General features: G+C 51.6%; 1 protein-coding gene across 3 annotated transcripts in view; it reads left to right on the top strand.

The window, feature by feature from the left end:
• Positions 1-19,100, top strand: part of LDLRAP1 (low density lipoprotein receptor adaptor protein 1) — a 44,829-nt gene extending 25,729 nt beyond the window's left edge. For 2 of the 3 annotated variants that reach the window (XM_026098218.2, XM_064525073.1), the window contains 8 exons: positions 2,121-2,263; positions 3,697-3,809; positions 6,810-6,924; positions 10,114-10,186; positions 10,887-10,970; positions 12,997-13,127; positions 15,369-15,403; positions 17,001-19,100. In XM_026098218.2, coding sequence (XP_025954003.2) covers positions 2,168-2,263; positions 3,697-3,809; positions 6,810-6,924; positions 10,114-10,186; positions 10,887-10,970; positions 12,997-13,127; positions 15,369-15,403; positions 17,001-17,145 — 792 coding nt within the window. In that variant the 5' untranslated portion in view covers positions 2,121-2,167 and the 3' untranslated portion in view covers positions 17,146-19,100. The remainder of the gene's footprint in view (positions 1-2,120; positions 2,264-3,696; positions 3,810-6,809; positions 6,925-10,113; positions 10,187-10,886; positions 10,971-12,996; positions 13,128-15,368; positions 15,404-17,000) is intronic. The other variant, XM_064525074.1, reaches the window with a different exon arrangement.
• The last annotated feature ends 1,496 nt before the right edge of the window (positions 19,101-20,596 follow it).

The following is a 20,596-nucleotide window of genomic DNA, read 5'->3' as shown; positions in this document are numbered from 1 at the left end:
GGATCGGCTCACGGCCCCCCCGGGGCTGCTGGGCCCAGCGACGCCTGCGGCAGCCCCGGGGCCGCTCTCCCCGAGACCGGAGCAGATGGGCAGAGCGGCGGAGCCGGCGTGCCGCTTGGCAAAGCGCTTCCGGAGGTCAGGTCTGCGGCTCGCCGGGCTCCACGGGGTCTGGGCCAGGCTGCGGCGTTCGCGGGCTGAGCAGGAGTTAGGGGAGGCCCTGCTGCTCCTGGAAGGATCTGCTGCGGCTGCGCTGGTGGCATCGCTCCCTTCCCTCGCCAAGCTCCCCTTCCCAAAGTGAGGTCTCCTCGCACCCGGGGGGACCTGCCGGGTGGTTTCCCTCTCTCCAGGCAGCCTGTTGTGGCCTGCTGGGGTGTTGGATGCAAAGCCCAAAGCGAGCGAGCGGGCAGATTTGGGTGAAACCTCAGCTGTTTGCAGAGACCCGTAATGCGGGGGGAGAGGACCTGAGCTCGTGGCGGTGAAGGTGCTCCAGGAGGGTCTGATCTGGCTCTGCACACGTGGGGCTCGTTTCTGCCTGCCTCTCTTGGGAGGGTTTGTTTCTGCCCTTTGCTGCTCATCTCCGTGGGATGCGAGCGTAGATCCTGGCACTATAAAATAGCGGTGCTTTTGGCTTCCTTCATCGCTTGCCACCCAGCTTGTTTTGGCTGTGTGGGATGGTGCAAGGAGCTGCTGTTTCCCCTCTGAATCCCGCAGCCACGTGGCTCTACCCTGTGAACTGTGTGAAGTTCACTGCCTTATCTGCTGACACTGTCTAGCATCCAGCACGCTCCCAAATCCGGCTCCCCGAGGAATTCATGACAGCTTTGGTGAACAGGGACCTTCCACCACGTTGCTTCCTGCCAGCGCGTCTCTGAGGTCTGTAGCTTGTTCCTCCGACACGGACCGGGCAGAGGGCGACGTGGATGAGGGGGTCTCCCGGGTCGGCATCGCTGCTGTAACCAGTTTTCCGCACAGCCTTGCTGCCTCCCCTGCTGCAGCCGGACAGCTCTTCCCCCGGGAGACCGCACAGCTCCGTTTGCAGCACGTTATCTCCAAAGCTCTTTCCCAGAGGCATTCCCTGATACGCGGCCCTGGCTACCCCGGCCCTCGTGTAAACACTTGTCTCGCAGGACAGACCGCTCCCACCTGGTTTCCATCGCTTAGACTTTAGCCGGCGCCGTGTTTGCCTTCGCCGTTTGCCTCCCAGCACCCACGCCCAGCGCGGGCAGCGGTGCTGAAGTTTATGGCTTACGTCTCCTCACCGTTGCCACAAGACAGTCACTGGGGCTTGCCGACAGGCTCTTCTCCCTGCGCTGAGCCCCATGGGCTGCAGTCGCGCTCTGCCAGCGTCCCCGAGCCCTGTCCCTCCTGGGATGCTGCTCTCCGAGAGCGGCTGTGGTTTTGCAGGAAGATGCTCGGCTTTGGAGCCTGCAGCTTGGTGCCTGCCGGCCCAGATCACTCGGAGGTGGTAGAAGCTCCCGGGACAGGAGCATCCTGCCTGGGAGCGTGGGCTTGGTGGGGCGGAGAGAGAAGGGACGGTCAAAGCAAGCGGATGCCACAGCGTTGCGGGAGGGCTGCGGGTTGGGATGCTCTAGCCCCCCTGCACAACAGGAGGGTGAAGACGGGCATCGGGTCTTGGGCCCGAAGGACAGGTCCTCCCCTCCCTCGCAGACTCCTCTGAAGGCTTTTCTTAGACGTGGCGGTGACAGGCCAGTGTGGGAGGGAGCTTGAAATGCGTTGGCTCCCGTAGAGGAAGGGCCCGCGGCACATCGGAGCCGGGCTCGGCGGAGGCTGTGGTGCCTTCCTGGTACCCACGAACCCGCACGTGGGCTGGTAGCCTGGCGTGGCTGCTGCGCTGCGAGCCGGTACCTTAGCGTGTCCTGCATCTCTCCCCTGCCAAATCCTGGTCCTGGCAGCTGGTGGAGCAGGAGGCAGCTAAAGTAGCTCCCTGGTCATGCTCTAAACCCTCCCTTGACACTGTGGCCTCTGGATCTCCCTGCCAGTGAACATGTGGCTCTGTGATGGAGCATTACTCAAACTGTGTGTGGAGACGCTTTCTGGGGGCTTGAAGGGGAAATCCTTGTGCGTTTGAGAATCCAAGAGTCTCTTCATTGCCTCTTTAGAGCTCCCGGAGAACTGGACCGATACCCGCGAGACGCTGCTGGAGGGGATGCTCTTCAGGCTCAAGTACATGGGCATGACGCTGGTGGAGCAGCCCAAGGGAGAAGAGCTCTCTGCCGCTGCTGTCAAAAGGATCGTGGCCACGGTGAGTATCCGTGCTGGGCTGCTTGTCCCGGAGCATCCAGGGGCACCTCGCAGAGTAGAGCGTGCCTTGTCCTGTTCAAACAAGTCTGTTGGCAGTGACGATTTTTAAAGCTGTGGGTCTGGAGGAAATGCTCTGTCTGCAGTCCGAGGGCAAGGGCACGAGGAGTGCAGCTCTGGCCCTTTCAGAGGTGAGCAGGGCCCCGCCGCAGCGTCTGGCCCTAGCCCATCCGACGGGTCAGGCTGCAGAAAGCTGATACTGCACGTCTGAGCTCTGGCTCCACTTGATAAAACGGTGTGACCCTGGAAGCAGCATCTGACCCGGTGAAATCAGCCTCCCCCTTGGCCGCCTCTCCACTTGCAGGACAGTGGCAGCGTTTTGAGTGCTGCCAGCACATGGCCGAGCCCTGGGCTTGTGCCCTGGCATGTGTTTCGGGCTTTTTTCTGCCTAGTATTTGGAGGGTTAAGAGGAGAAGTGATTAGGACAGTTCAGTTCCCAGCCAATATAGACACCAGCCCGGCCGTAACCTCTGGTGCAAGAGGGACCGATGGGCAGCCGTCCTCCGACACAGTGGAGGAGGAGCCCTTGTTCGCCGGGCTCTGCAAGTAAAATTAATGCTTCTTTAAGCCCTTATAAAACTGAATGAGGCAGAGACCCAATTGTACAGTTAACCGTCATAAAACTCAATGGGGTGGCGAACTGCACTGGGTAATAGAGGAACCTTTCCTGGCACGTGCTGGGTTGTGGGGAGGGGAGCGGCTTGCACGAAGCAGGAGCCGCTGGCAGAGCCCTTCACGTCCGCTCTGAACGACCGAGAGCGGAGCCTTGAAATAGATGCCAGCCTCGGAGGGGCAGGACTGACCGTCGGCCGAGCTGGACGCTGTTCAAGTGAGGTCCGGGAGAGGAGGACTGAGGATCCAGATCTACAGTCTTCAAGTAGCTGTTCCAGCTTTTAATGGACTTGTGCCAGAGGCTGAAAAACTAGAGAGGGGGGATTCTGCAGAACTGTCTGCTGTCGGGGACTGTCTGCTGCAGAACTGCTGCCTCTTTTGCTGGGTGAATTCCCTCCGGTCCTAAAGACAAAACTCGGCAGTGTTTCACCAAGCACCGAGGGCCGTGCACAGCCTGGCCAGACCAGCCTCTTCCTTGGGCTGATTGCCACGGCGACATCCTCTTGGTGGAGGTGCTAGACGTGAATTACCTACGTGTTGCACGTCCTTATCTTGCTAATGCCAGCATAAATCACTGCTTCGGGGAAGGTAAAGTTTTAACAAGTGCCTTATCACACCTGGTAGTAAATTCAGTCTGGTACTAATGAGCGCTATTAATATGTCTATTAGGTAGCATATATCTAGAGTAACTGATCTGCTCTGCTGCTTTGGATGTAACAGTGTTAAAAGCCTTTAATTTTCCTCCTCCCTCTTTTCCTTCCAAAGGCTAAAGCAAGTGGAAAGAAGTTGCAGAAAGTTACTCTGAAAGTCTCTCCCAGGGGGATCGTGTTAAATGATAGTGGAACCAACGAACTGATAGAAAACATCTCCATATACAGGTATGTTATGGGATGCGCTGCAGTGTGTACGTACCCTGCACCTTCCTCATCTGCTTCTGTTCAAGGTGATGGGCCGATTTCGACTGGGTTCAGAGCCCTTCGCCTGGGCAGGCTGTGTGGCCATCTCTGATCTTTACTCAGGCTTGAGCCGACAGCTTTTTGGCTATCATGTCTTAAAGTAGAGCAAAGATGAGGGAAGGAGGGTGGTTGCTAAATGCCATGACCAGCCAAAGGAAAATGTGTGTCTGGTACAGTAAGTGTGTGGGAGGAAAAGGAAAGACACGATGAGTCCAGATGTGTTGTGTGTGCAGACTGCTGATCCTCAAAGGCTCTGCGGCCACGCACTGGCCTTACCATGACGTGTATTCATGGCAATAGAACTGCTAAAAAAACAGGAAAAAGGCAAGAGAAAGGGTACCTCCGAAGCGGTGAGGATGTGAGTGCTGGAGGCCGGGCTGCCCTCCCCTAGCCAGCTGCTCCATGCTGTGCTCTTCACCTCTGATGTGTTTAAGCAGCTCTAACAAAGAGCAGGGCTTAGACCCTGCTGAGACCTCACACTAGTGTGGGGAGGGGAAGGCAGGGATGGTTTATCCCATGTCCGCTACTGTAGCTTTTGCAAGTATGTCTTTCAAAAAATATCCCGTTGGAGGCAGATACAGGCCTGGAGGAGCAGAGCTAAGCTCAGATCTGGCGTTGCCATGTTCTACATCCCTTCTCCCCTTACCTTGAACATGCTTTGCTTTCTGTCCTTACCCTGCCGCACCATCTGCCTTCACTAAACACAAGATGGGGAGCTCTGGGTTCGGGGCGCTCTCTCTCTAACAGGACTACTAACCTACTCACTTTCTTCCAGTTTAAATTGCTTAAGCAGATACTTAAAGCCACCAGAGCTGAGGTTCCCACCCTCCCTAGGAGATAAAACTGCTGTTACAGTGCAGACCTTGGTGCAGAAGCTGGGAACGTGGGCGTGATCATGGTGAAATCGCTCCTGCTGTGCTTGTGGAAAGCCTGGTGCAAGCAGAGCCTTGGGCTCCAGGTGTTTAGATGCTGCCTTAAATTCTGCCTGGACGTTTTAATTGTAGGCTGTAAAGCTGTCCCTCCCAGTCAATGCTCGTACACAAGCATCCCCTCGATTCAGGTGACTGGAGTCAGTACATCTTAAACAGGCTGTTAACACAGGGACTGATGCAGCTCTCTGGAAATGCAGATGCTTTTAGTGAGAGCTGGGGTCGTGCGTGTGGAGGGGCTCCTCTCCCCGCGCGTCGGTCCTTACCCTGCTCCGTGAACATGCTTCACAAGTGGTGTTTTGGGAGATTTACCCTGAAACCTCCAACGTCTTTTGTTTGGCTTTTTTAATCACTGGATAATCAGTCCCGAATCAGGTGCTCGGGCGGGCGGCAGGACGGGGTGGCTGTGTTTAAAATGCAGCCTCCATCACTGGACATGTTGCTCACTGTCTCTGCGTGTGCAGAGGCCGCTTGGTTCTAAAACTGGTTCACTTCAGAGGCGGGTGTGAATTATACTTTCCCTGAAAATTAATGGCCATCGTATATTGAGCTGAGCACTGGGGGTGGCTGGAAGCCTGCCATGCGTCTGTGCAGATGACCTTTTGCAGCTTTGTCACAATTATTAAAAGACTAGCCTTGCTACTTTGAGAACAAATGGGAGAAAGGAGTAAACTTTTAAGTGCTGCTTTAATCCAGAGCACGGCACAGCTCTGTAAGACAAAATATAGGCCACTGAGCAGAGGCGTCCTCACACACAAGAAGAAACTAATGCAGTGTAAATAAATTTTGAATGTGGCTTTTTAAGTCCTAACATCTGCTGGGAACTGGGACGTTCCTCTCCCCTCGCTGGGAGGTCTCCTGGGTAGCGAAAGCATGAGCTGAATGGGCAATGGGGGGCAATGGGAAAACTTTCACCAAAGTGTCCCACTTTTTCCTCCAGCCTTCTCTCTCCTTAACACCTCTTTGCTCTGTCGCGTTCCCGGAGAAGAGGCTTAGCTTGCTGCTAGTGTCTGCCGTGTTGCGCTAAACCTCCGGGGCTGCTCCCGGCTGGGCTGCTCGCCGGCTTCAGACGAGAGCACTCCGTCTCGCGGCTCCGGCGCGACGGACTCCGGGGAGAGGGCAGGCGGCAACGGCCAATGCTGAGGGACCCGCCACCCCGCAGGAGGGAGCTGAGCATTCATCCACAGCCTGGTGGTCTCCAGACAGGTTGGCCTGTTGCTTTTCCAAAGCCTTGTGTAGCATTTCGAAGTAAGCCCTGCCTGCCCAGCAGCTGGAGGATGGGAGCCCTCGCAGGGGCTGCTCCTCCGAGGGAGGCTGAGCTCCCCTGCGTCCTGCGCAGTCAGGGATGCTGCATCTGCTACTGCGGATCTTGGAGCCTGAATTTCAGCCTTTTTGACAGCTCTTCTTGGGCACTCCTACATCAATTTCCTTCCCTGGTTTGAGAAAGCACAAGGGAGCTTCAAGATTAATTTGTAGTCTCAGAACAAGTCCTTCTCTCTCATTGCAAGCTATTCCTCCAAGGATAATCTTCCGGAGTCTCTCTTCTGAAGGCAGAGCATCTTTTAGACGTAGTCCCAGCCTGGCATGTTGCAGAGTCTTTACTCACCTTCTCTAACCTGTCCCTTTCCCACAAGACAGAAGATTTTCTCTTCTGTCTTGCCTCTGTGCATGATACACATCATTCACACCATGGCCTTGTGCTGCGGCTGGCTGCTCGGTGGCAGCACCGAGGCTTGCTAAGGCCAGGCCAGTCGTCCGGCCAGAACGTGCTCTGGGCCTCTCTTATGCTCACGCCAGCGGCACTGACTCCTCCGCTCTTGGCTTTAGGAAGGAGTTGTGTCAAAGCTTGGTGATGCTCTTGTGCTCCTCTGTCTTCCCTGCTTGGCCGTGGTGCTCGAAGCCTTGATGTAGGAGTTTGCTAGTAGATCTGAGGGGTTGGTTGATGTCCCTTGTGTGCAGTGCCCCGGACAAGACGTTTCGTTCTGTCTTTCAGGATATCCTACTGCACGGCAGACAAGATCCACGATAAAGTGTTTGCCTACATTGCCCAGAACCAGCTCAATGAGAACCTGGAGTGCCATGCCTTCCTCTGTACCAAACGGAAAATGGTCAGTCCAGAGGAAGAGGTTGGGATGCAGCTTTAGGAGGAGGAGGCAGACAGGGGCTGGGCCAGAGCTGCGATGAAATAAGAGCTTTGCCTGTACTTACGGTGATGGGGGTCCTGCCCCAGCTAACGGCCGCTGGAGAGCACCCCCAGGGGTGCTGCTGCGTGCCGGCGTAGCTTAACGACCTGCCTGCAGGTTAATTGTGCGTAATGCTGTCCAGTGGCTGGCGATCGCTCTCCAGAGAGATCCAGCACTGCCATGGACCAGGCACAGAGAGCGGGTGTAAGTCTGGGCTGGAGTCATCTCTCAGTGACAGGTAAAAGCCTTTCTGTCCCCGAGGCCTGGGTCGGTGGTGAGAGCACATGTCCCTTCACCTGCACCTGAAATCCTCCCGCCTTGCTGAAATCCCGGGAGCTGGGACTCTTTCGTTGCGTGGTGGCCACTTCCAGAGGCTACCGGAGCCCGGCTGCACTGTCTGCGACGCGGTCCGAACCCGGCGCGTGGAGAGGCTCCGGCAGGCGAGGGGGTCTCCAGCGAGGCCGGTGCTGAGGTGCCCTGGGACTGCCTTGCTGATGGGAGGCGTTTAGTCTGCGATTCTGGGCTTACCTCCCTTCTCACACTGGCTTTGCTCCATTTTTCTCTGTTGCAATTTTTAACTGCATCTTTGCAGAAGTGGCAGCGTCCTCTGCAAGCAACGGTGCGCCGTGCGACGCGCAGCACAGGCGCAGGGCCTCGCTGTGCGCCGAGGATCAGGGCGCGGAGCAGAGATGTGTGTACGTAAAATAATCTCTGGCTCTTGCTTCGAACCCACTGGTGGGTTTTTTCATGCTGACGCAGTGCATCTCGCGGAGGGAACGCTCCGCGCTGGTCGGGATGGGCAGACGCCCAGCATTTCAGAGCTGGCACAGGAGAGAAGTGGGTCACTGGGCATCAGCTGCCAGGAGAGCCCTTGGGTCTCTCGCCTGAGCGGAGCAGAGCGCTGGGGCTGGCGCTGAGGTCCCTCCCCGTAAGAACAAGTTGGAAGAAGGGATTTAGGGGAGGGGAAGGACAGGTCAGACCCCTCCCACCCCAGAAATCCTTCCCCTGGAGGGACCCGCGTTGCCTGTTGGGTGGCCTAGATGAAGAACGGGATCTCCAGGATCTGTTTTCTTCCTTCCTAAGTGGATAATCGACCACCCGAGAGGCTACAAGAGCCGTTCCCAAGCCGGTGGCTTCGGTCCAGCCCCGCGTGGTGACTCCTGCCTCCCTCTGAGCTGCCCCCGGTCGGGCCGGCCAGCGCTGCTGTTCGTGCCCAGAGCAGGGCGACTGCAGCTCTGTTAATATTCTGTCCTTCTCCCGGCTCTTATTTTTTGTGGGGAGAGAATAATGGAAGCTACAAGTTGTCTCTCCTTTTTGCAGCGCACGCTCCCATCCTTGCGCTGTGAAGATAAGCCTCACTCTGCAAATTAAAATTTAAATCTCTCCGGCGCTAAAAGAATTATCTCAGTGGTACATCAGCTCAGTACGTCTCCCTCCAAATAAAGTTCTCCAAGGCCTTTTGTGGCAAAAACTAGAATTTTTTTCTTTGTCTGTCTATAAAATGCATGAATGTCATGCTGATAAAAGGTAAAGCGATGCCCTGCTTCCAGACCACGGACTGTCCCTTCCGTGGGCAGGGTCCCTGCATGTATGTATAGCTACCAGTCACTGGCATATAATTAGTCCATATTTTTAGTTCATGGGTAATTCTCAACGGTAGCTGGGTCTATTAAACTTGATTCAGATGTGACAGCTTAAATTGTAAACAGCTGTGAGGAGTTTCATACTTAATTACCATATTTAAGTTTTTGCCATAAAGCATTTGCACTTCCATCAAAGATGTAAATAGCTCCGACATTCAAATGAGCTCTCCTACTTTGTGAGGCTTAATTGGCGCAGATAGGTTTGCTGTGTCTCCTCTCCCCCTCCCACGTAAGAGTGTCGGCTCTTAGGAGGAGAATATTCTCCGTTAGTGCTTCCGCCTTATACCCCCATCCTCTGAAATATATGGGGATGGGGGGGGGGTTTGCAGGCGCTGGGATCTGGGTTTGTTTGGCTTGCAACTTTGTAAAACAAACTGAAGCCTCAAGGCTTCTACAGCGCATCAGCCTTGCAAAGCATTGCTTTTTATCTCCTTGCACTTCAAACCGCTAGTAAGCTTGGCCTCCTTCTAATGAATCTGGCATTTATATCACTATTTATACATCTTGAGCAACTCTGGCTATTTAAGGTTTTTTTTTAATGCTACTCAAGCTCTTGGCTTGGGAAGAAATGGAGGGACCGAGGGCGGAAGCGTCCCTGCTCCTGAGCCGTGGCCCTGATGGCACGTGCTCCTCGCTCAAGGCTGTTGCAAAGTAAAACCAAGATGCTGGTCTAAGCCAGCACGGTCCCAGCTTAGCTCAGGGGCATCAGAGGGAGACCCCAGGGGCTTGTCCCTGCTCTGGGGCATTCCCCACACCCTGGGCTCTGGCGTGACGCGCTGCCGGCCAGCCAGGGCTTGAAGCCCTGACCGAAAGGTCTCTGTCCTGCTCTCAGAGGTGTCCCTGGCCATGGTGACGCGCATGCATGCACGGTCCTCGCAGGTTGGCGAGGGGCGTTAGGGCTTGCAGAGATGCTGATTCACTTTGAGATGTTGCCCCTCGTTCCTGGGGGGGGCAAGGGAAAGCCCAGGCAGGAGCTCGCGGTGCTCTGCGTCAGGCGCATGCCGCTGCGGGTGCTGCTCGGGCTGGTCCTGCGGCTGGTGAGCCACAAGCCGTGTGGAGTCACAAGGACAGGTTGGCAGGTTCAGGTGCTGGGTTGTGCAGTGCTGGCGCTTGCTCGAATTAGGCCCGTGTGGCCCGTGCGTAGAGCTGCGTGGGCACGGGGATGAGAAGGGGCCCTTGTTTGCCCGGGTGTCAGTGGGACGCCTGTGACCGCTGCTTCCCTGCCTCCTGCACCTTCCCGTTGCACCTCCGAGACGTGTCTGCTCCGGGCTGCGTGTCCGACATGGAGCAGCAGGTCCCTGCTTCCATCAATATCTGATTACACTTTTCCAGCCGAGCGGTGGGGGAACGCGCAGAGCAGAGGACTAGTTGGATGCAGCTTAACATGTATCAGCAAAGCAAAACCTCCAAATGATTTAAATCTACACGAGGACCTGTCTATTAATGTGCTGCCTAACTACTGTCTTTCCAGGCCCAAGCAGTCACCCTAACGGTAGCTCAGGCGTTCAAAATAGCATTTGAGTTCTGGCAAGCGTCCAAGGAAGGTGAGTTTTCTTCTTTCTGCTCTTCACATGGAGGTTGAAGGGATGATTTGGGCTTTATCCAGCTTTCAAGTGTCTTTTTTTCCTCCCTCTGCACTGCGTCACCCTTCAAATTTCCAGGCTGCTGTTAAGGCTGGTCCGACCTCTGGCATAATTTAAGGCATCTTCCAAATTTCTCTAGACATCCTCATAAATCCAGCTGGATTTTGGCTGTACTGTTTTCTCACAAGTGGGGTTTGGAGGACCTAGTGCTGATCTGTGATGTTTCAGACCTCTGCCAGTGTCTGTATTTTTGCTTTCATCATCCACAAGATGATAATACGCATGCAGAGCTTTGGGTGCATTTGGGCAGGACAGACCCGATGGCCTGTCCTAGCCGTCCTTGCCGCATCCCTGCCCCTTGGGGGACTCACCCTAACCATAAAGGGTTGAGAGAAGGAGGCTTGGTGCCATTTTGATTCCAGGCTACTTTAGGTCCAGATATAAACTAAGGCACCTTCCAAAGGTCCTTGCATGAAACCAGGGAGGTCCCTGCGGTCTGGAGCTGCAAATTGGCCGTGCCAGGTTCATTCCTTCTGCAGATGGGGGAGGAATGGCCAGAGGATGGAACATGTTGCAGCAGGGCTGTGTCTCATGCTTTCATGAGCAAAAGGCTTGGAGGGAAGTGCTCGGCAGGCAGTGATGGGATTTCCTTCTTCTGCAGAGAAAGAGAAGCGGGAAAGGTCCATCTTGGAAGGAGAAGGTGCGAGTGGCCCAAACTCTAAAGCTCCTGCCTGCCCCGAAGCACGTGAGTCGCTGATGGGAGAGCTTTGCTTTTGGCTCTGGGGGAGTCTGAGTTGATGAGGAACAGCCTGATGCCTGCACGGTTTTTCCCTGAATTGGAGAGTGTCCTGGGAGGGCTCTGAAGATCAGTGAAGAACAAACAGTTTTGTAATAGCAGAGATGTCTGCTGTACGCAGACCTCCTGGGACAGGGTGGCTGCCTGCCAGGTTCTTCTGCCTCGCCACAGCCAAGCCCTTAAATATCTCTTTAGCTTCATCAAGAAGGAAAGTTTGGGTAGGAAAGTGCCTCTCAGAGCCCCGCGGGTCTGCCTGGTGCCTGCTCAGCACGTGTTTGCGTCAGGAGCAGCCAGCAGTGATTATGTGATGAGAGCTGCACCATGAACTTCAGTCCTGTCAGTATTTGCTGTTTTTAATCTGTCTGATGGAGAGACACACACCCCCTCGCCCACAGCTGCCTTCTGCCTCCAATCTGTTTGCTTCTGCCTGAGGCAAATTGGCCATAATGTCCTTATGAGCTTAGTATGGACCCCCAGACCCTCACATCCCAAGCTTGATTTTGGGTTGGTGTTGAACCCGAAAGACCTTCTGCCCTGTTGTTTGAAAGAGAAGACATCCAGGTGCCGCTCTGCCTATGGCTCCTCTAAGAAAGGAGAGGCATGTGAAAACAAAACAATTAAATGGTGAAAACCCTCATAATTCAGTGCGTGGCCATGGGTCCTCTGCTGCCTCTGAAATGCAAGATGCATAGCCAGGGAGAAGTGAGACAAAAGGCTAATCTCTCTTCCATGCTGGCCACAGAGATAAGAGGATTTGGCACTGAGGAAAAGAGCATTAAACTGGGCTTCCTTCCAGGCTGGCATGTCTCATTTCTTCACCTGAAGGCCCAGGACTGAAGGAATCTGTTGCAAGTGGTGGCAGATTGGGATAAATGCCCTGCTGAGTCCCAGGGCTGCCACAGAGGCAGGAAATGTGCTCTAGCGTCTGCCTGGCCCCAGACCGATGCTTCACAGTCGGGGCATTTCTGCACCTGCTCTTGATACAGGATGGTGGGTGTGATTTAAGGCATCTCTGAAACAGGACAGCCTGTGGTCCCGTTGTGACTAAGATGTCCCCTGAGGCGTCCTGGTCTCTCCGGGCAAAGTGCTGGTAGTGTAGTAGAGGGCTGACACCCTGTCGAGGCTGCTGGGCTCGAGAGCAAACGGCTTTAGTCATAGCAGAGCCATCCAAGTAACATTACCGACAACCGCCAAGCTACAACCTGCTCTTCACCCAAGGCAGGACTTCCCCTTGTTCCTATAAAATAACGATGCACCTTCATAAGATGCTGCACTGAACAACAACTACTTGCTACAACAATACTGAATAGTGAATATTGTGGAAAGTAAAGCGCTGGCTGTGCTCATCCTGCTTTTTAAATATAGCCCAAACTCTCCGTTTAAAACAGCAGATGCTTGTGCAAAGCCGTGGGGTCTCTCCACAGATCCCAGCTCTCTGGGTTAGGCCTTGATTTTCGTGCTGGGATAGCGACTCCTGTGACAGCTCTGCACATGCTGCATGAAGAGCTTGAGACGTGGTAGTGAGGAGACCAGGGCTGAGTTCAGGATATTGGCCCTGGGTCTCTTCCCACCCTGTGGTTACTGTTTTCCTCCCAGTCCTGGGCCATAAAGCACCTGGGGATGCTTTGTCTCTGTTTGTCCAGGGTGATCCTGACTCATCCTGAACATCAGCAGGCAGCCAGGAGCCTCCCTCTATGGCTGATGAAGGCACAAACTGGCTCATCCTCCCCTTCATACCTGTCAAGGGGGTCTTGGGTGCCTAACTAGAGCATCTTGAATTATTTGGGCTGAAACCACAGCCCCAGCTGGGATGAATGTGCCTCCTTCACGCTGAGATTTGGGGCTGTGCTGAAAGAATTTGGTGCTACTCCTGGCTTCCCCCTCGAGGGGAAGCAGTTGCTGCCAAAAAGATTGTTTCTGTGTTGGCTCTGTTTTTCCCCTCCCCTGCCTAATTCTCTCTCTGCTCTGTTCACAGCAGTGGCCACAGGAAACTTGCTGGATTTAGAAGATCATGCCAAATTGCCCCCGACCGTCAGTGCAAACTCCACGCATTTAGATAACAGCATGTTTGGGCCCAGCTCCTCTGTAAATAACAACGTAGTGTGGGTAAGTGTGCCCTGGGCACCGCGGCGCCTGCCGAGCAGCGGGGAGCGACGCTCTCCGGCCGGCGCTGCTGCTTCCTTTCCCTGTGTGCACCAGTCTCCTCTCTGGGCTTTTCCCTTGGACAAAACCCTCTGGGAGCTCTCGGGCTGCCGAGCTGTTCGTGGAGGGTTTCAGGGATGCCTGAGCAAGCTGGGTTTCGGTGTCCTACTAGAAATGATTGATTAGTGTTTGAGTTCCTAGTGCCCTTTTTAGGCTCTGTAAATAAATGAAAGAGACTGCAAGCCAGTCTGAGAAATGCTGCTGTCAGATAATTGAATATTACTTATTCTCAAACATCATTTCTCAGTGGTTTGTCACTTAATTGAGAGACCACCTAACTGCTCTATTCAGGGGAAAAATTCATTATGTTGATGGCTTTTGTTTACTGTTCACTAAAACCAGGTTAAATTTATGTTCATTATTACTCTTATTTTCCCTTGTTCTTGTTTGTGGCTGTGTCTTGCTTGTGTGAGCATGGATGGCTTCTCCAGAATGTCCCGAGTCATCTCACTTAATTGTTTCATGGACCACTAATAGAAAAATAATGACCCAGATCATGTGTCTGGGTGTGCATCCATACCAAAGCCTGCTGTATATAAAAGCACTCCCATCACCAACAGGACCAGGGCTGATCTTTGAACCCCACCTGACCTGGAGCACTGTCCCTGCCACATTCCCTCTCTGGAAACAAGCTGTCTGCTAAATTTTGGAGAACTGAATGATAAAGGCCTTTGCCTGGATCCTGTTTCTTGAGTCTGCCAGGTCTGAGCCTGAGGCTTTTTGGGTTAAACCTGAAAATCAACTGTATGTCATATCAAATCCTGAAGGCTTATCAACAATCTCTGGTAGCTCCCCTCTTGCAGAGTTTTCATATTTTACATATTAAACCAAGTCTTTAAATGCATCACAAGATTTCAGGAGCCCTGCTGAAGTGTCCATAGCAAAGCCCTCTGAAAGCCCATTTTCCTGTATGGAAAGCCTTTCTCCCTAGTAACTCAGATGCTTTCCAAGGGAAAATTTCACAGAACAAATCAGAGAGAAAGGATCCAGGAGTTACTTTCAAGCAGCCTAGGTCCATCCTTTCCTGGTGCTGCTCCGAGTATTGCCTTCCAGGTTCCTGATCCCAGAAGGCCCCCAGGGGATGCCCAGAGCATCTTGCTGAGCTGTATTCAGGTCCCTCATCTTAGAAAACCTGTGGTGTGCACCAGTCGTGTGGTGGATGCTTGAAAAGCCAAGGGCAGTGGCTTGCCTTGCTCAGCCCTAGGTAGCTGTCTGCTGCTCGCTTTCAGCTCTGCCCAAAATGTGTCTCTGCATAAAGAGCGACCAGATGCTTTCAGTCAGAGCTACATCTTCTGTTTTGCATCGAGCAAAGAGCAGTTTGGGGCTGTCAGGGAGCTCGGCGTGTGAATGTTTTGGAGCAAGCTCTGTGTGAACTTGGAACAAGGTGGCAATTTTCAAGCTGGGGCATTGGCTCCTTCAGAGGGACTAGGCAAAACACAGAGCTTTTCTGAGGTCTCCAGTGGGTCTTTGTCCTTGTGTTGTTTCCAAGCCCCGAGGTTAAATCTTCTTTGCCAGCAACCGTCCTTACAGGTGTAAAGGCACAGGATGTGGCAAGAGCTCCCTGTAAAAACAGGCTGGGGGTGCCAGGCTGCAGTGTTGCCTGGTGTTTCCCGCCTTCCTGGCATGCCACATTAACGCTGATGAGTGGGAGAAGAGCTTTCCCCTCTCAGGAAGGTGGGTAGTAAGGAGTAAGTTCCCACAGCGGCTGTGCTATGGGGCTCAGCCCTGCCCGTGGTGCAAAGAGACCCGGGGTCAGCGCGGCTGATGGGCCGGATCCAGCCCATGCAGGTGGTGGGGCAGCACTAACCTCGTTTGGAGGCTGTGGGAAGGGGCCAAGCCCGTGCCCCACTGCTGCCGCCTCTCCTGGCCTGCGAGGTGAGCGTGGCATCCCCCGACCTGAGCTCTGGTTCTGCTCGGAGGAGGCTTGGAGCCACCCGGACATCTCTTATCCTGTAGCTTGTGTAGAGAGTGAGATAAAACCTGCCTAAGGAGGCAGATTGCTGATACGAGTGTTGCTTTGGGCACTTGGAAGTCAATATATATATTTTTTGTCTGTCGTGCTCAAGTGCGGAGCCAGATCTCTAAATACACTTTTGTGCATTCGCTTAGCAACTACCTCTCTCTCTTTTTATCTCTTTAACAAAGGAAATGGATGATGGTCTCGACGAAGCATTTTCAAGGTAATTCTAATAACTCTCTTTACAAGTTCATGCCAATGGGGACCAGCCCAGGAAACTTGACTAGTGACTGGTTTTTAATAATGCTTCTAATCTAATCAGCCACTGTGATCTGACCTAGGCAGCTGCCCCATCGGTGCCTCAGCTGCTAATTGAAAGATAGGCTTTGAGGCTGGCTGATAAGTCAAATATTTTGACAACCTTTTAAGGATAGAGAGAGGTTGTATGTGATAGGGAATTTAATTCCCCAAGCAGCCTGCGTGTCTGCTCCTGCTTGAATGGACGGTTTGAGGCTGCCTGTTTCCAGCCCCCGTGCTAGCAGCAGGGACGCTGGGCCCAGCTTGCTGCACTGGGGACTTTACCCTTCCTCGCTCCTCCCTGAGGTTTGGACTAACTGAGCTGGGGAGGTAGCAAGGGCTTAACCCAGCACCGTCACTTCAGTGTGGACAGCTGACCTTAGTCTGAGTTTAAAGCAGAACGAAAAACTGCATGCTCAGCCCTAAGGAAATGAACCCTCATGTCTTGTTTGTGTCTTGAGAATGATTTACAGCTTCCACTTCCATGGTAGCCCTGTCTCAAGTCACGTTTGATAAAGGGACTGCTTGAATTTATGTCTTAATGTCATCTATTTTCCTCACCTCTCTTCCTTGTCCTACTTAATTACGCAGATATTGTTGGTTGTGGTCTTTTGTTTTGCATTGCTGGATGCTGAACTGTTGGTTCACCCTTAGCCTTTTGGTGACTCAGTATTTGGACTGCACATCCGCCAAGAAGGATGCTTTTAGAAGTGTTCCTGATAGAATCATTGCTGGTCATTTTTCTTTTTTATTAAAAAGTATATGTGCAGCTAGTTTAATCTGAGGCTCATTCTACATCATGCCTCCATTGTATGAAGCACCAAATACTTGTGTTAACCTTTGGGCCTGGGAGAATTGATGTGGCAATGTTGAATTTTCACAGAGGTATTTAATAATACAACAAAAAATTGGGGCTTGTGAAACGTCTAGAATGTCCCAAGATGAAGACCCTTTAAAGCTGATCCTAGGGACTATTTAAACATCATCTGAGTCCTGCCTCAGGCGCCTTAACACAGGCGATTTAATCCAAAGAGTTAAATGTTTAGGCTGGGGTCCCAGAAGGCAGGAGTGCTGCTGAGAGCTGCCAAGGTGGCTGCAGTGGGCACTGCATTTCTGCCCTCACTCAGTCTTCAGAAACAACACAGTGAAAACTGAGTCATTTCAGTGAGGCTGCTCCTTTGGTCAGCGGAGCCTTACCCTGAGGTAACATCCCAGCTCCTGATGCTCCCATCAACAACAGTTTGGCGGAGGAAAAAGGCACCGGTAATGTACAGGATGTCCAGGCTGCAAATTCCCTGGATGTCTGTAGGGGAAATGTTATGATATATTAGCAGAAAAGCTGCTACAAACTCAAGAGCTGCAAATGCTATGTTGCAGCCCCTCCGCTTATTGAATTACTTCTTTCCAGCGGAGGACTTTGGAGTGGGGAACTGCAGCTAGGATTCTGTGTTGCCGATGCATCGAGCATCCAGGCTATAACTGCATGGACCTATTCTTACTTTATCTTTTTTCTCCTCTCTTAGACTTGCTCAGTCGAGGACAAACCCTCATGTTCTTGACACAGGACTGACGGCTCAAGACATCCAGAGTGCAGAAATGCTCTCACCTGTAGACTGGAACAAAATAGATTCAAATACAGGCGAGAAAGATGATCTGTTCATGTTTTGAGGTCAGATGCATCTAACAGTTCACCATAGAATAACCACTAAAAGTTTATGGACTGAATTAATGCTGTTCTGGGTGCTGTACACAAGGAACTCTTCTGAGGGGGGTCTTCACCAAGTCAGATGATATTACAGCACAGTTTAGACCAAAGCTTTAGAAATCTAATGCAGATTTTTTTTTACCTTGCTCTTATCTAAACTATGAGATGCTCTCAAACATATTTATTCGTAGCCATTACAGTTTACATATATTATTGGAAGGTGTGTAGAGCATCTACAGTATTAGATGGCAATATACCAGTGGAAGAACCTTCAGCAGTGCCTGTTTCTCTCTGAAAAAGACTATGCAACACCAAAGTCTCTGTGTATATATATTTCTAGACAAAGGTCTGCAGATGCAATTGCGATTGCAAGCACAACTGTTACTAATTCACTGTTTCTTGAACAACACATCACCTGCCTAGGCTGAGAGGAGGAGATTTGCAGCCGCTGCTAACAGTGTTAAAATGAAAGCGGCAGCAGAGATCTTGCTTTTGTTGTGAATGTCTGTGATACTCTCACAGTTGTCAGTCATCCATATGTGTTCTGGCCTTTTCTTTGCCAGCTTCATATGGCAACTGACATTTTTTACCCAAAGACTCTATGAAGTTTTGCACTTTAAAACTTGAACTGAAAGCAATGGTCTGAAATGTCAAGGTAAGCAGTGTCTGTAACTTCTCTTCAGAAGCTATTTACCCAAAAAAAACGGCAATGCTGCAGGTCTGTTTCAAAACTGACTACTCGCGTGCACTGTTTGTGCTACGACTCAAAATACTAAGGCTCGGTTGCATTGCCGGCTTTAGTAGCAAAAGCACCAGGGAGTAACAATTTGATTTCCTAAAGCATGTTGAAAGTTGCAGGTTGGGCGAATCCCCTAGCACAATAGATCTGTGTTCTTAGCTCTGCTAAGTGGATTTGGCTGTGCATGCCTTTTTACTGTCTCAAAACCATTTGGTGGTTGCCCACTCAATAGACTCAAACGGAATCAGATTAGGCAAGACCAATACCTGTATGTTCAATTAGCAAAACGTCCCCTGTTCGGTGGTGGTCTGGTACTCTTCTTCCCGATAGCCCCATCTCCTGTGAGGCGTAGAAAGCTCTCTTCCTATACTCCTGGAACTGAAAATAAGTAATGGAGGTATAAAGCTTATGCTAATTAAAAGATTAAGTTTAATGATCCTAAATAGTCGCACTGACAGTTTGCAGTGCTTGTGGCCTTATGTGAAGTATACTAATCTGTTTTATAGATTTGTAACTTGGTTTTGAAACACTAATTCATTCCCCAGATAGCTCTTTATAACTCTTTTAAAACTGTGTGCAAAAATAAAAAAAAAAAAGAAACCTCTTTGTCAGCTGTAAGAATTTATTAGGAAACAGCTGAGTGGCTCTAACTTAGATTTGATTTTTTTTTTCTAAGTGTTATTGTGGTAAGGTATTGAGGACTTGTGAAGCTGACTCATCATGTCTCCTAATAAAATGTGTGCGCCGTTTATCCTGCAAAATTGTGTTTAAAGCAATTTTACATCTCTAAACTACTGGGCCCACGACTTATTTGATCTCATGTGCAGCATCAGTCTCTTGCAATTGAAGGAATTACTCAAAGTTTGTCCATGCTACTTAGGCACACACCAGAGACGTGAACCTATTGCATAAAGAACGCCTAAATGACGTAGAAGTGGTTGTAATAAGCACCTTGTTCTGGCTCCTTGGGGAGCGGTGATCTTTCTAAGAAAGAACTTGTGCTGCAGGAATGGACTGTGAGGATTTCTCTGTACATTGATCTTCTTTTCTAGAGAAGCTAGGAATATATACTGAAATGCACAATGCTATATATGTATGTACATAGTTTTTTTTTAAGAAAACCTTATGCTGTAAAGAATATCTGTATTGAGGAAAATAAAAGTTCTACCATTTTTGGAACATCTTTGTTGGGGGACTTTATTTTTACCATGGTGGTTTTAATATGTAGAAGCCTTTCCACTGTGTTTCTAACTGGTGTTCTCTGTCTCCCTTGATGTGTAGCCAGTAAGCGACTGGAAACAACAACCGGAGAGGGGGAGGTAAGTGTCTGTCGGAAGCCTGTTTCCAGGGCTATCCATGTGGAAAAATGATGGCTGGAATTAGACAACGCTCAGTGGTGCTGCCTGCAGTAAGCACTTAGCAGGGCCAGATGTAGCCACGCGGGATGTAGCGGAGGGATGTGCAGCAGCTGCCTTCTCACGTGAGCTGCATGGGGGGCAGTGCTAATGGGGTCAGGAGTGACGGTCTGCAGCCTCTTCCAGTAAATCTGTCCCCGCTTGAGCCCGTGCTTAGCTGAATCAGACTTCAGGTAGGGATGCTGACAAAAGACGAAAAGGGGAAGTCGGTGGTTAGGTCTCATCTGCAGGTAAACGTGGAGCTGGTAACATGAAAAAACAAAATCTCTTAATTGATAGAGTTTCTGAGTCACTGTGCAAAGTACTTCTCCCTTGGGGGGAATTTAATTTGTACAGTTGCTTTTTAAATAAAAGCAGCGCGGAGAACCTTGCACCTCTCTGCGTGTTCTGCCTCCCCCTCCAATTCCTGTCTTTGCTCACCGCAAGCTTTGGAGATTGGGCTCCTGCAGCGACTGTCAAATCGTGCTGCTAACGCTTCTCTGGAAGCAAAGGTAGAAATTCATTTGGGGATGCTGACAAACAGATTTAACCTGTGAGTGCTGCCGTGCTCCCTCTGCGCGTATCGGAGCTGGGCTGCCGGCAGAGCAATGGGACTTTGCAGAGATGCCTCTCCTTCAGCAGTGTCACACTAACAAAAAAAATTCCATAAAAGTTCATTTTTCTGTTTAAATTGCCTTTTCCTGTCTACGGTGATGTCTCAGATTACGAGTACTGAGTACCGACAGGCTGTGCTTTCATGCATAACTGATGGAGGTGCCGAGGAACAAATTGATCTCTCGGTATTGACACGACCTTTCTTTAAGTGCCAGTTTAGAAACTTTCGGCATCTGTTTCTGATCCCAGTGTGGTTCTAGGGAAGGAAAGGGCTTAAGGAAGGGGCTTATTGTGGTGGGAGCTGGCTTGGAGGGGATACTTGCAGGGATATTTTTGCACTGCTGCCTTGTTCCATAGATTGATACCCAGCTGTGCCATGAAAAAGCAGGTCCCTGCTAGACGGGCTGGCCGCGGGGACCAAACAGCTTTCACGCTCCCTCCTTGAGCTGTGTAACACAGGCTGAACTCCGCCTTTAACTGGGGCCAGAGGATTCATTGCTGGGGCTCAGCTTCTGGCTCTGAACGTTAAGAAGCATTTGAACATCTAAACGCTTCTGTTTCTTAGAAGACGGTAGCAGTTAAAAGGTTGATAACCTTTATGATATTCTCTGCTCGGCTTCCTGCTCCCTGCTGTCTTCCAGCCGGGCACAGCGACCTCGGAGCAGT

This window comes from Dromaius novaehollandiae, chromosome 23, assembly GCF_036370855.1.
Source record: "Dromaius novaehollandiae isolate bDroNov1 chromosome 23, bDroNov1.hap1, whole genome shotgun sequence".
In the NCBI taxonomy this organism is placed as follows: domain Eukaryota; kingdom Metazoa; phylum Chordata; class Aves; order Casuariiformes; family Dromaiidae; genus Dromaius; species Dromaius novaehollandiae.
The sequence above is the reverse complement of the archived record's forward strand: the minus strand, read 5'-3'. Positions and strand labels throughout refer to the sequence as shown.